Here is a 14,252-nt window from a genome sequence, read left to right as displayed (position 1 = left end):
GTTGGGGAGGGGGAGGGAAGGAGGGAGGGAGAGAGAATCCCAAGCAGGCTCTGCACTGTTAGCGTGGAGCCTGACATGGGACTCAAACCCATGAACCGGAGCCAAAGTTGGATGTTTAACTGACTGGGCCATGCAGGTGCCCCTCAACTATCACTGCTCTTTTTTTTTTTTTTTTTTTTTTTTTTAATTTTTTTTCCCATGTTTATTTATTTTTGGGACAGAGAGAGACAGAGCATGAACGGGGGAGGGGCAGAGAGAGAGGGAGACACAGAATCGGAAACAGGCTCCAGGCTCTGAGCCATCAGCCCAGAGCCCGACGCGGGGCTCGAACTCACGGACCGTGAGATTGTGACCTGGCTGAAGTCGGACGCTTAACCGACTGCGCCACCCAGGCGCCCCAACTATCACTGCTCTTAATCTCTACCATGGATCAGCTGGCTGCGCTGTGTTTACTATGATCTAACACGTGATTATACACACACGCACACATATACACACTCACACATACTCACTCATATACATTCACATACGCATGCTTGCCCCCATTAAATTGTGAGCTCCATGAGGGCAGTAGCATAGTCCATTCTGTTCATGCTCTGTCCCCTGCGTCAAGAAGAGTGCCTACACCAACAACTGTTTGTTGACTGAGTGACTGATTGACAGATTGCATAAATGAATTGAAATGAAGTGAGTTGAGATCTTTAGGGGGATAGGAGGCATCAGAATATAAAGGGTTGGGAGCTGTAGAGAGGGATTCAGGCTGAGGAAGTGTCATGGGCAAAGGATCTGTGCTGGAGGGGGTATGGCACTGGAGGGAGTTCAAAGACATCACTGATTTATTCACAAGTTATACTGAGTACCCATATATGCTCAGAACTCTCCCAGACCCTGAGAGTAGAACACTAAGACTAGATCCCTACCTTCAGAGCTTAGAAATTTGGTGGGAGAGGTATGCAGGCAATAAGCCAGCATACATTATATGCATATATTCAAATGTAATAACGTGTCAGGTAATGATAAATGATGGGAAGTAGAATAGAGAATGGGCTAGAGAGTAGATGAGCAAAAGGTGGGGGGTTTTTAGTCAGAGAAAGCCTCTCAGAGGTGGTGATGCTTGAACAGGGCCCTGAATGAGAGACGGATTAAGTGAGACCAGGGGAAGGACTGGTCAGGCCAAGGAGGGAGTCTGCACAAAGGCCCAGGGGCAGGATGGCATCAGGGAGGGGGTCTTGAGGAGGCAGGAAGAAATGTACTGGGTGGTTCTGAACGGGAGAGTAGCAGCTTCTGATTTCATTTTTAAAAGAGGATTGTGGCCGTTGGGTGGGGATCTGCCTTAAGGGCTCAGAGGGACAACTTGGGACAGCAGCCGGGTCACTCTGCAGTGGGCCGGACAAGAGACGTCACTGGCTGCCTGGATGCTACAGAGGACTGGGTTAGAGAGACTCTGAAGCAGGACAGGTGGGTATTTAGGCTTGCCTCGAACCGGATATAGAGACACGGGGCTCTCTCTTGAGGTGCAAGTGACCACAGATACCCTTTATTAAGCTGATTGACAGAGGGGCTGGTTAGCAGGGGGGTTTTGGGGGGTGGTAACCAAAAGTCATCTCTTGGATGTATTAACTTAGAGCCTTCTGTGCACTTCCAGCTGGGGAATCAGACACTTTGGGTGGAGCTCAGGGGAGCGGCTGGATCTAGGGGTGCAAAACTGAGAAGTGGTGCCATAGAGACAGAATCTGAAGCCACGAGGAGCTGCAGTCACCAAGATACCCCGTGGAGATCTGAAAGGAGGTGAGGTGAAGGATCCGCTGGAGACCCCAATATTTAGAGGCCCAGAAGAGAAGGAGCCCGTGTGGTGTGAGGGAAAGCACGCTCATGAGGTGAAGAAAATGCTCCACGTTTGGGGGGACGGAGCATAGACAGCGGAGGGGGGTGGTGCAGGGCCAGCAGGGCATGCGCCAAAGCCAGGTGAGAAGAATAGTCTTGACCTTGATTCAAAATGGTACTGTCTACATCCAGAGAGCTCACTGACCCTACTCGTAAAGCCCAGCTCCAGATTCTTTCTGGCTCTTTCTAAAACTCCAGTGGTCCTGAGAGGCAGTGGAGAGTAACAGACCAGAGCTTCAAGGATCTCGCCGGCAGCCAGTGTTGGGGGCGGGGGTGGGTGGGTGGTGGTGATGGGTGAGTGGGCTGGGGGGGGGGGCGGGTGGCATCAGGCCCTCACACCTCCTCCTCCAACGAGCAAGACCCGCTCTCACCCCGTGGCCCTCTGCAGACCATGCAGACCAGGGTGGAAAAGCAGGCCAGTGACTTGGGCTCCCTGGGCCTCATTTTTCTCAAACGTGAATTGGGCATGATAATACTAGCTCGTAACTTGCAGTGTTGTGATGAGGGTTAAAGGGCCTGCCAGACAGTAATTGTTAACTACGGGCATATTAAAGGGTGATGATTTGCCATCCCTTCGAAGAGTCAAAAATTCTGCCACACACCCTGAAAATAGCTATAAAAGAGAAATTCTAAAAATTTTGAAGACTGGATTAGAGGTCGTCTAGCCTCCTGAGATAACCTTTTGGAAGAAGGCAGCACTGAATCAACATGAGGATGGAAATGTGCTCTTGAGTCAGAGGTCTAGCCGGACTCTCAGCTCCCCCACCCAGCAGATGGTTGGCCTTGGACGTGACGCTTGACTGCTTTCCGCCTCAGTGTCCTGGTTGTAAAGTATCAACAGCACGCGTGACTCCCTCACAGGGTATATGAGCACCTAATACGACAATGCACATAGAGTACTCCGCACAGTGTCCCGCACACAGCAAGCACACCATAAATACTGCAGTTAAGGGGTGCCTGTGCAGCTCAGTCAGTTAAACATGCAACTTGGGCTTCGGTCGTGATCTCGCGGTTCATGAGTTTGAGCCCTGCGTCCGGCTTTCTCTCTGCCGTCAGCACAGAGCCTGCTTCAGATCCTCTGTCTCCACCTCTCCCTGCCTCTCCCCACTTGTGCTCTTTCTCTCTCAAAAACAAATAAACGCTAGAAAAAATTACTATGAGCCCTTGGAAAATATCAATATATAAGTTATTACAATGTGACAATCCTTTATCGTCATGCTCCCTTTACATATGGCCTCCAGATCATCCCATTTATTTGCAGCTTTCCCCCAGATTAAATGGAAGCATAGATCAGGTTACATTTGAAGTCTGCTGAATTTGGTCTTAAAGGAACCTTCAAAGGAGTGTCAGAGCTATCGTTTGGTTTGACTCCTCATCTCCAGGCTTGCCTGGCTTCTGTGTGTGATTTGTAAAGGTAAACTTGTCTTCACTTTGCAGTTCCTGGAGTTCCACCCCCTGAAAATCACAGCTCCGTATTACATTGAGGGGAACTGCTGTTTGGGGAAGACAAACGACATTTTCATCATTAATCCATGCCTTGGGAACCAGTCCCAGAGGGAGGACTGAGAGCTGAGTCCAGTCTTCTGAGCTGTGTTCCTCCATTGATCTGGATTTGTGGCCATTCAAAGCCACATACCATGGCCTCCCTACAGCAGAACAAGGATACAGCAGGCTGTTGGTATGTGATCATTTGGCCACATGGTGGCACTTCACGCCTAGTAATTCTGCTGGTCCTCTTTCCCTATCCCTGAAGGTTTGAAATTCAAACAGAAAGAGAAAGAAGCATGCCCTCTTAGAATGGCACAGGCACCATTGCCAGAAAGCACAGGGTTCACTGAGGAAAAGGCTCAGCTCTTGCCGTTTTCCTCAGTTCTAAGGGGAAGGCTCTGGTCCCAAATGGAAAGACCAAGAGTTCTACACGCAAGAGCCCATTTTCCAGGTTGTTTTGTTTTTGTTTTTGTTTTTTTCCCCCACAACACTGCACTAATTCCAGGTCCAAAGTAAAATGTCATCTACCAGTGTAGCAGATGAAAGAAAGGGGGCCCCCATGGGCCAGAGTTTGACTTTCTTGGAAAAAGATTTTTCTGAAGATACCACCTGACTTCAAGACAGCCCTCAGCTGCTGAAAAAAGGAATGGGATTATTACCTACCATTTTAATTCTATGACTTAAGGATCTAAAAAAAAATAATAATAATAAATAAAATAAATAAATAAAAACCGAAAGGGATTATTACCCACTATTTTAATTATTTTCTTGGAGGTTATAGAGACTTGGGCCTGAGTTTGAATACCAGCTCTGACATTAACTAGTTTTGGAGCCTCAAGGAAGCTACTTAACTTTCTCTGTACCTCATTGTTGTCACTTTTAAGGGAGTTCATGATAATACAACCTACTTTATAGGATTGTGGTAAGAATGAAATAATATTAAGTGGAACCAAATGAGATTGCCAGTATTCAAGTCTTTGGCCACAGGAACAGCAATTTCATGTAGTTCATGCTTGGGCACATAGTGAGGCTTGGTAGAGTGAGCTATTACTATCACAGCTTGCATGACAAGAAGTCAACAAGCACTTATTGTGAATATTTAGAAATAAACCATGACAAATGAAAATGGAAGCATAGCATACAAGTTCTTGTGGGATGCAGCAAAAGCAGTACTAAGAGGGAAGTTCATAGCAATAAATACCTACATCAAGAGGCAAGAAAGATCCCCAGTAAACAACATAACTCTATGACTTAAGGATCTAGAAAAAGAAGAACAAATGAGCTTAAAGTTAGCAGAAAAAAGGAAATAATAAAGAGTAGAGCAGAAATAAATGAAATAGAAAATGGAAAACAAAATAGAAAGATTAACCAAACTGTAAATTGGTTCTTTGAAAAGATAAACAAAATTGACAAAGCCTTAACTAGACTAACCAAGAGGGAAAAATGAAAGGGCTCAAATCAACAAAATTCTAAATGAAACAAGAGACATTACAATCAATACCACAGAAATTCAAAGGGTCATAAGAGATGACACAAATAACTGTATACTAACAAACTAGACAACCTAGAAGAAATGGACAAATTCTTAGAAATATACAACTTAACTGAGACTGAAGAAAGAAAGGAATAGAATAGAAAGAAATGAAGAAATAGAAAATCTGAATAGACCAATTACTAGTAAGGAGATTAAATCAGTAATAAAAATTCTCCTAATGGAGAAAAGCCCAGGGCCCAATGGCTTCACTGGTTAATTCTACCAAACATTTAAATAAAAATTAACAACAACATTTTTCAAACTCTTCTAACATATTGAAGAGGAGGGAACACATTCAAACTCATTTTATGAGGCCAGCACCATCCTGATACCCAAACCAGAAAAGGACACTATCAGAAAAATACATACATACATACATACACACATACTACAGGTCAATATCCTTGATATATATAGATGTAAAAATTATCAATAAAATATTGGCAAATTGAATTTAGCAGCACATTAAAAGGATCATACACCATGATTAAGAGGGATTGATTCCTGGCATGCAAGTATGGTTCAAAATATGCAAATCAATATGACACATCAAATTAACAGATTGAAACAAAAGAATTATATAATCATCTCAAGAGACACAGAAGAAGCATTTGAAAAATTCAACATTCATTCATGATAAAATCTCTTAACAAATTAGGACAGAAGGAATATATTTCAACATAATAAAGGCATATATGAAAGACCACAGCTAACATCATGCCCAATGGTTAAATGCTAAAAACTTCTTTTAATATCAGGAACAGGACAAGGCTATCCACTCTCAACACTCTTCTTCAACATAGTACTGAAAGTCCTAGCCATAGCAACCAGGCAAGAAAAAGAAATGACAGGTACAAATATGTAAATAAAATAATAATAATAATAATAATAATAATAATAATAGGGAAATTATAAAGAATAAAAGGAAATAAAAGGGATTCGAATTGAAAAGGCAGAAGTAAAATTGTGTCTATTTGCAGATGATATTTTATATATAGAAAATTCGAAAGACTCAACTAAAAATCTATTAGACTTAATCAATGAATTCAGTAAAGTTGTAGGATATAAAACTAGCATACAAAAATCAGTAGCATTTCTATATGCTAACAATAAATTTTCTGAAAAAGAAATAAATTTATTTCATTTACAATAGCACCAGAAATAATAAAATATGTAGGAATAAATTGAAAGAAATGAAAGATCTCTACTTTGAAAACTACAAGACACTGATGAAAGAAATAAAAAAAACACAAAATAAATGGAAAGATTGACTATGTTCATGGATTTGAAGAAATAATACTGTTAAAATGTGAATACTACCAAAACCCACCTACAGATTCAATGAAATCCTTGTCAAGATTCCAATGGCATTTTTTACAAAAGGAGAAAAACACTCCTAAAACTTACATGGAACCACCAAAAACCCCAAATTGCTAAAGAAATCCCAAGAAAGATGAGCAGAACAGGAGGCATCCCATTTCCTGACTTCAAGCTCTACTATAAAGCTATAGTCATCGAAACAGTATGGTATTGGCATAAAAACAGACAAATAAGCCCATGAAACAGAATCAAGAGCCCAGAAATAAACCCAAGCATGTATAGTCAACTGATATTTGACAAGGGAGCCAAGAGTACTTAATGGAGAAAAGACAGTCTTTTCTATAAATGGTGCTGGGATAACTGGATATTCACATGTACAGGGATGAAAATGGATCTACATTCCACACCACCCACAAAATTTACTCAGATGGATTGAAGACTTATACGTAATACCTGAAATCATGAAACTCGTAGAAGAAAACATAGGAACAAAGCACCTTGACATGGGTCTTGGTGATAATGTTTTTAGATGTGACATTTAGAACCCTTAAACACAAACAACAAAATAAAAAGTGAACAAGAGAAACGACATCACACTAAAAAGCACAGCAAAAGAAGTCATCAACCAAGTGAAAAGACAGCCTGCAGCATGGGAAAAAATATTTGCAAACTATACATCTGATAAAGGGTTAATATCCAAAATATATAAAGAATTCATACAACTCAATAGGAAAAAACCCAAACAATCCAATTAAAAAATGGGCGAAGGATCTGAAGAGACACTTTGCCAGAGAAGATGTATAAAAGGCCAACAGGTACCTGGAAAGATGCTGAACACCACTAAGCAACAGGGAAATGCAAATTAAAACCACAGTGAGGTAGCACCTCATGTCTGTTAGAATGGCTATTATCAAAAAGACAGGAGGTGATAAATGCTGGTGAGGATGAGGCTAATGGGAACCTGTACAGCTGCAGTGGAAAACAGTATGGAGAATCCTCAAAAAATTAAAAATGGTACTACCAAATCATCCAGCAATTCCATTTCTGGGAATATATCCAATGGATATGAAAACAATAACTTGAAAAGATAACTGAGCCCTGCTGTTCATAGCAGCATTATTTACAATGGCCAACTCATGGGAAACAACCTAAGTGTCCATCAATGGATGAGTGGGTAAAGAAGTTGTGTTGTGTATACACACACACACACACACACACTGGAATATTACTCAAACATTAAAAACAAGGAAACCCTAACATTTGCAAAAACATGGATCGTCCTAATATGGCATTAAGCTATGTGAAATAAGCCAGACAAAGAAAGACAAATACTGTATGATCTCACATACATGTAAAATCTTAAAAAAAAAAAACCAACAAAAAAAAAACCTCCTAGAAAAAGAGATCAGACTTAATGATTACCAAAAGTGGAGGATGGAGGGAGGTGAAACTGGAAGAAGAAGGTGGTCCAAAGGTACAAATTTCAGTTATAAGATAAATAAGCACTAGGGGTGTAAGTTGCAACATGATGATGGTAACTAACACTGCTAGACAGCATATAGGAAAATTGTTCAAGGAGTATATCCTGTGAGTTATCATCACAAGAAGAAAATTGTTTTCCTGTTTTATTTTCTTCTTTTTATTGTATCTCTATGAGAAGTGGCTGTTAGCTGACCCTGTTGTGGTGATCATTTCAGATGATATATAAATCATCCCATCACGCTGTATACCTTAAACTTCTCTTGTGATGTATGCCAATTATTCCTCAATAAAACTGCCAAAAAAAAAAAAAGCCATCGCCCTGTCTTCTGGAAATATTTTCCTGAAGATTCTTATTGCTAAGTACCCTATTCAGCTGCCGTATGCTAAAATTCCAACTATGAAAATATGCCTGAAAGAAATCTGGCTCTGTTTCACAGCCCTACCTGTAGCCAAGTAATCTCTACCTCAGGCTGTCAATGAGATATTAGTCCCACTGGGAGGAAATCAAGGCCAACGTCGTGGCACCCATGGTGTGAGTAAAGGAAAGCGATGCAGAACTCACCCCTCCGAGAGAGCACCCTGTACCTTGGGCTGATACTGAAATTCCTCCTCGGTCTCTCTGATGCACTTACATCAAAGTTTATCTCTTCTATGTTCCAATGCCTCTTAGCAAGCCGGGTGAATACTAGCTAATGCCAGTTTCTCCCTCTTGGGCTCACCAAAAGTAAGGCAGCTACACCCCTAGAAATGCAAAAACAAACACAAACCAGATAATGGTGATATTTTATCAGAGAAAATCGTCCTCCCACATCCTCTTTCCTTTGCTTCTTGCAGCTCTTTCCTCAAACTGTACAGATTGGTCTAGTAAACTCCCTATGGTATCTCACCTTCCCCCTTGTCATGTGCAAAATGAAAACTTGTGCTTCTCATTACACATAAGTCACAGACTGTAGACCACAAGAGATGAGAGTGTCTTACAGGGCCTCATTGTGTATCACAGAAGATGTGTAAAGAAGCATGCATTTACAGACAGACGTCTAACTTGGGGAATGAGTTTCTTCAATGCACCAAATGGGCTAAAAGTTAAGAAGCCAGATGCAGAAGGGAACATGCTGCATGACTTAATTTATATGAAGTTCTGAAGTTCAAGAGCCAGCAAAACTAATCTATGAGGATCATCAGAACAGCAATTGCGGGTGGTGGGGCTGATTGGGAAAGTATGAGGTATGTGATGCTGGAGAAGGTTTGTCTTTTTATGTCGGTGGGATTCTGTGAACTACACAGGTGTAGACACTTGCCAAAGCTCACAGAACTGCACCCTGAAGACCAAAAGAAATAGCAGTGAGAAGTGGCCCCCCGAACAACAATGACAGGGTAGGAGCCCCTTTTGTCATGGAAGAGAGGAGGGAAGTCCCTCACTGGGCTGTCGATGCAATTGAAAAACATATAAAACGTCAGCCAACTTTCCAGGCAGTTTCAACATCCAGGGACGTTTTTCTCCACGCATACACTGCCTATGTCTTTTCAAATGTTTACAGAGTATTTACAAAAAGTAGTCCTTCGGGTGGCGGTTGTAATTACGAAAACTGGCAGTGAAAATTAACACATACCATACAAGAGAGATAATCGCTTCTCTGCCATATACAATATTATTATCAAATGGTATTCGCCAAGGAATCCAATTGGTCCATACGAGCTCAATCTCGTTGTTCTAGGAAAGATCGCCCCTTCCTTGTTACCCTTGAGGACGAAGCTGCCACAGCCCACGAATGATATGCCATATGGCACTTAACATCAGAATCGGAATGAGCTTGTGCTTTTTGTGTGAGATACTGAAATTTATTAGAAAATCAGAAAGCCTAATTTCCACCAAGTTCCTGAGACCTGCCATCTGCTGCGTGAGAAAGAAAATGGAGACTTTTTTTTTTAACCATTTACTTATTGTGAAATGTAAGAGTGCTGGCGTGTTTGAAAAAGGAGGGTTGAGGGCCGGGGGTGCAAAAGAGAGAGCCAGAGCAAGCCCACTTGGCAGGGGAGAAAGAAGACTGTCAGCTGAATGGTGGCAGAGGCTTGGGAAGCATAATTATGGAAATCACCTCTTCCAGAGCCTTTTTTTCTCCTCCTGAGCACATGTTCCTTCCACACAGGAATAGCACAGAGAAAGGGCAGCTTTTGAGAACAAGCAGTCTCCATTGCAGAAAGGAAGAAGAAGGGTCTTAAATAAGTACCCGTCTGTCTATTAGGTCTTTCCATGGAGGGGATAGTGTGAGCAAGACAGGAGGAGGGTGACAGACAAGGGAGCCCGAAAGGCCTACTGGGTGGGGAGGCAAGGAGAGCTTTCTAAGGGGGCTGCAGAAAGAGGGGGGGGCAAGACGGGAGATGGATCTGAGTGGGGGTGGGGAAGGAGAGCCTGCTGAGAGGGGAGAGATCTTTCAACATCGTTTGGAATTTGACTGTATGTGTTGGGTGTTGGGGATACAAAGATAAAGATGCCTTGTGCTTTAAGGAGGGCATGCCAGATGTCTGGGCATTCGTTTCAGAGGAACGCCTCCGCGCCTGGCATGGTAGGCTCGTGAGATGCTGCCATGACATGTGTCACATCCATGTGGCTGTCCTACACCCTCCGTAGAGCGGAGCAGTGCAACCTCAAGGGCTTACCCAACCCCTTGATCCTGTTGTATTTATTTCTACTCTTGTTTTTACACCAAAGCTGGCGTGTCTGTGGGCACTGCCGTAGGCAGTTCACCTTGGACGTGGTTGGTGACTGTGTTTCTCACCTCTGATCACAACCCTGAGGAAATAGACGCCCTAGGAAATAGGTTACCAGAGCCTGAATGGAGTGGGGATGGGGAGGCAAGTAAGGCTCTAAGGCACCAGGGAATCTCATGTTATATTATAGAGTCAATTTCTGGTCAAGGCAGGGCCATTTTTGGACCAGGTCCAAGGGGGTTTAATTAAAGAAGAACTAAAAAGAGCTCTCAAAAGGTAATGCCATCTGCAAGGCAGTCTTCCAGCAGGATCCCAGGGGCATCCTGAAAGTCGGGTTCAGGGTTCTAAGAGTGGTCTGGGGTCACAGGGCCCCCTGACCGGCCACCTGAGAACACATCCCCATCTCAGGCTCTGTACTCTGGAGGTGCTCACCGTGGTGACACCACACAGATAGATGACTGTGATCTGTCACCTGAAAGGATGAATGACTTAGCAATAGCCTCCTGGGCTTCCGGAATCCTGGCCTCCCACTTAGGCCAAGCTAGGAAAGGATGCGTCAGAGAGAATTAGGTGCCAACTTCTCTGTGGGGGAACCGAGTAGGAGAGGGAGCCAAGTAAGGTTTTGAGTTTGCAGCAAGATGAGGTGGGAAGCAAAAATTAGTCCCAGAGCCCAGCATGACGAGGATGTGCTCATCCTCGGAGCCTTCTCCCACATGAGGGGGGCAGACCGGTGAGGGCTGTCACCTCCCCCGGGGGCCCTGCGGGGCTCTGCTGCCAGCATGGTGCTGTTTTGTGTTGGTACCTCTGGGAGAAGTTCAAGTTTCAGGCCGAATCCCCAAGGAATTAGTAATGGGGTTATGCACCCCACGGGGAACCTGGCTGCGGGTCCCATGCAGCAGCTGGCGGGGGCAGCCTTACTTTTTGCTCCCTTGGTGACTAAGAACTCAACAGTTAGCTCCTTGCCTGAAGGCCAGTGAACAGCTCCTGATTTCCCTGTGGATGCCCAGACGCTACAAGACAGGCTTCTGGGGTTGCCAGGGGTTCTTGTGAATGATTGGGGGCTGCCTGACAGTCAGGAGCTTGGTGCTCACCCACGACTGCTTTTGCCTGAAGGCAGCTGCTGCAGCAACATGGTAAGACCCTCTCAGCACCCTATGTCCTCACTTCCCCTCGGCTTCCATTTGTTGAACACCGATTGTTATCTAAGAAAAATGGCTATCATTTCCTGAGCATTCGCTACGTGTTAAGTGCCTCACCCCATGCTCTCATTGAATCCTTGATACAACCCATTGAGGAAGGGGCCACTGTTATGCCATTTTCCAGAAGAAACAACTGCGGATGAATGAGATTTGCTGAAGGTCCAGGGTCAAGCAGCTGCTAAAATGTGGGGGTGGCTATCCACCTGGGTAGCTGGAATCATCACTCTATAATCCTAAGAACAGTACTACAAGAGAGTAAGCACTATTATTTCACTTTAGCTCTTAAGCAGACAGGGCTCAGAGAGGTTAGGTAATTTACCCAAAGCCACGAAGCTGTAAGGCCCAGAGACTGAAAGCCATCTGGCTCCAGAGTGCAAGCTATTTCCTCTAAGCCGCACCCCCTCTCTGGGCTGAGGCTGTATTACATGATGGGGCTCCCTCCCCCAGCCAACAGATGGCAGGCCCGGGGAGCTGGATTGGATATGGAACATGCACAGATCTTTACAGGAGAAACACTTAGCTAAACTTAACATTTTCTGACTTTTTTAAAAAAGGAAACGATTACTTCTTTTGAACACTGATGTTTCTTAAAGGTACCATAGCTACTATCCAAGCGGCCCTCAAAAGATTCGGATGCCGCCAGCCAATGAGCGTCCCAACCTGCTTGACGATCTAACTAGTTTAATGGTGGTAGTTCCTGAGTGTTAGAGAATTTGGGTGCTATTTGTCATTCTCCCCCATTCGAATCGGGCCCTCCAAAGTATAAAGAGTATGTCTTAGCGAGACTATCTGTGAGCTGGTGTGTGAGAAGCAAATACAAAAGACCTCTGACGTGTGCAGGGCAGGACCAGCCTGTTGTTTGTCTCTTTTTGGTCTCTCCAGGGGCAGAGACAGTCCTCCGATGGTAGCATTTAAGGGAAAGGCATATTTATAACTAGCAGAGGGTGAGAGGGCTGCTCTCAGACCTAAATGCTCAGAGCCCCCAAATGCTTATCTATGCCACTGGCTTCAGAGACCATTGAACGCCTAAGACCAAGTGCTGAAGTGCATGTCCCACTGACCCTAAATTCATTGAATTTTGAGATCCATTATCCCACACGGTTATAACCCACCAGCAGACCTCTGGGTTCCCTTGTGCCTTGGTTTTCTTTGTCATACACTAAGAGGCTTAGGCAGCAGGCAAGATATTTTCATTGGCCTCCGCACTCTTCTGCAAACATTGCTAGGATAAACAGTTGCTATCTTTGTTAACATTGAATTGATTTTAAACGCCTGGAGGTATTTAAAAACTTTCATGGCTTTCAAACTCGAGGCTTTCGTTCAGTACTTATTTTTTCTATAAGAATGTATCAAATATCTACTCAGTGTCAGGTACCATCTTGGTACTTTAGTTGAAATACAGATCAATTACACCTACACCCCGAGGAACTTATAATTTAGCAAAGGAGAGGGGAAAATATATGTAAAAATGATGTGCGTGTGTGTGTGTGTGGGGGGGGTGATAGATACGTAGATAGATAAATAGGAAATATGTATGTGCACATGCAATATGACATAATATAACATACATAACATAACAACCCTGTGGTGATGACGACAAGGAGAGTCCAGCGGTGAATCTGGGACACAGGGAATGCCAGCCAGTATCTGACAGAGGAACAGGGATGAGTTCTAGAGACAAGGCAACAACCGAGCCAAGGCTTGCCACAGAGTGACTGAGCAAAAGGGCAGGAAACACCATCAGAGAAGTGCCCTCCGTATTTGGGGAGAAGAGAAAGGCATTTTGGGTAAGCCTAAGGCAGCAGTGGTAGGGATAATGGAAACATGAATTCAGAGGCTTCTAGAGAGTGCTTTGAATGGCAGACTACAGAGTGGTCTTGTAAATGAGTCACACACATGTGGTGGACAGGTAGAGCCAAGAAGAGGTGGAGTGAAGGGAAAAGACTACAGTTTTCTGTGGAACTGAACACACAGCCAAGCATGGCGTCCATTCCGTTTCCAGAAAGAACTGTTAGAGCTCAGACCCCTCTCCTTCCTGTTGGCACTGGCCTCTTTTCCTTTAAGAAACCCCCATATATAAACCTCCAAACTTATAAGTCTTGGGCCTGATATTTGTGAGAGAGATTCTCACAAATATTTGTGAGAGGATTCTTTATTTTATGAAGATTTTTTTAAAAAATGGAATTCCCTTGATGTTTTCAAATATAATCCAGTCACCACAGCCCTTAGTTTAGGTGTCCCCATGCTGTGGAGACGGGTGGCCTACATGGGCTGCACTGCCCTTCACCAGGCAGAGGTATTTATAAGCCCTTTTTTTTATTTAAAACGTTTTTTTTTTATCTGAAGAAGGGAAAAAGGAAGATAACAGATTAAGGGGCACACCAGGTAGAAAACTGTTAAGCCCATTGTTCTTTATTATTGTTTTTATCCTCTCTTTATTTTCCTGCACATTTTATATCTTCTTCCACAAACATGCCCATCCCTGACTTACTTTTATAAAGAAAATTGTCCTTTCACTGCCTTTGTGACATGATATGACACGAGTGCCCTTCCTCATCCCCAGCTCTAACCCCCAACCCCATGCACCTGTTGTGTTTTTGAACTCTTTGTTCTAACCAAAGGATTTCCTTTTTTGG

The 14,252-nt window shown here is 43.6% G+C and overlaps 1 protein-coding gene across 1 annotated transcript in view; it reads left to right on the top strand.

Annotated features, from left to right (window-relative positions):
* Nucleotides 1-11,196: 11,196 nt before the first annotated feature.
* LOC112860827 (guanylate cyclase soluble subunit beta-2-like) overlaps nucleotides 11,197-14,252 on the top strand; it is a 71,879-nt gene continuing 68,823 nt past the window's right edge. Inside the window, exons 1-2 of the mRNA XM_086717592.1 lie at nucleotides 11,197-11,349; nucleotides 11,425-11,550. Of these exons, the coding sequence (XP_086573718.1) occupies nucleotides 11,197-11,349; nucleotides 11,425-11,550 (279 nt within the window). The remainder of the gene's footprint in view (nucleotides 11,350-11,424; nucleotides 11,551-14,252) is intronic.

Source organism: Puma concolor, chromosome A1, assembly GCF_028749965.1.
Source record: "Puma concolor isolate L17-30 chromosome A1, mPumCon1.1.hap2, whole genome shotgun sequence".
In the NCBI taxonomy this organism is placed as follows: domain Eukaryota; kingdom Metazoa; phylum Chordata; class Mammalia; order Carnivora; family Felidae; genus Puma; species Puma concolor.
This window is presented reverse-complemented; position numbering and strand designations above follow the sequence as displayed.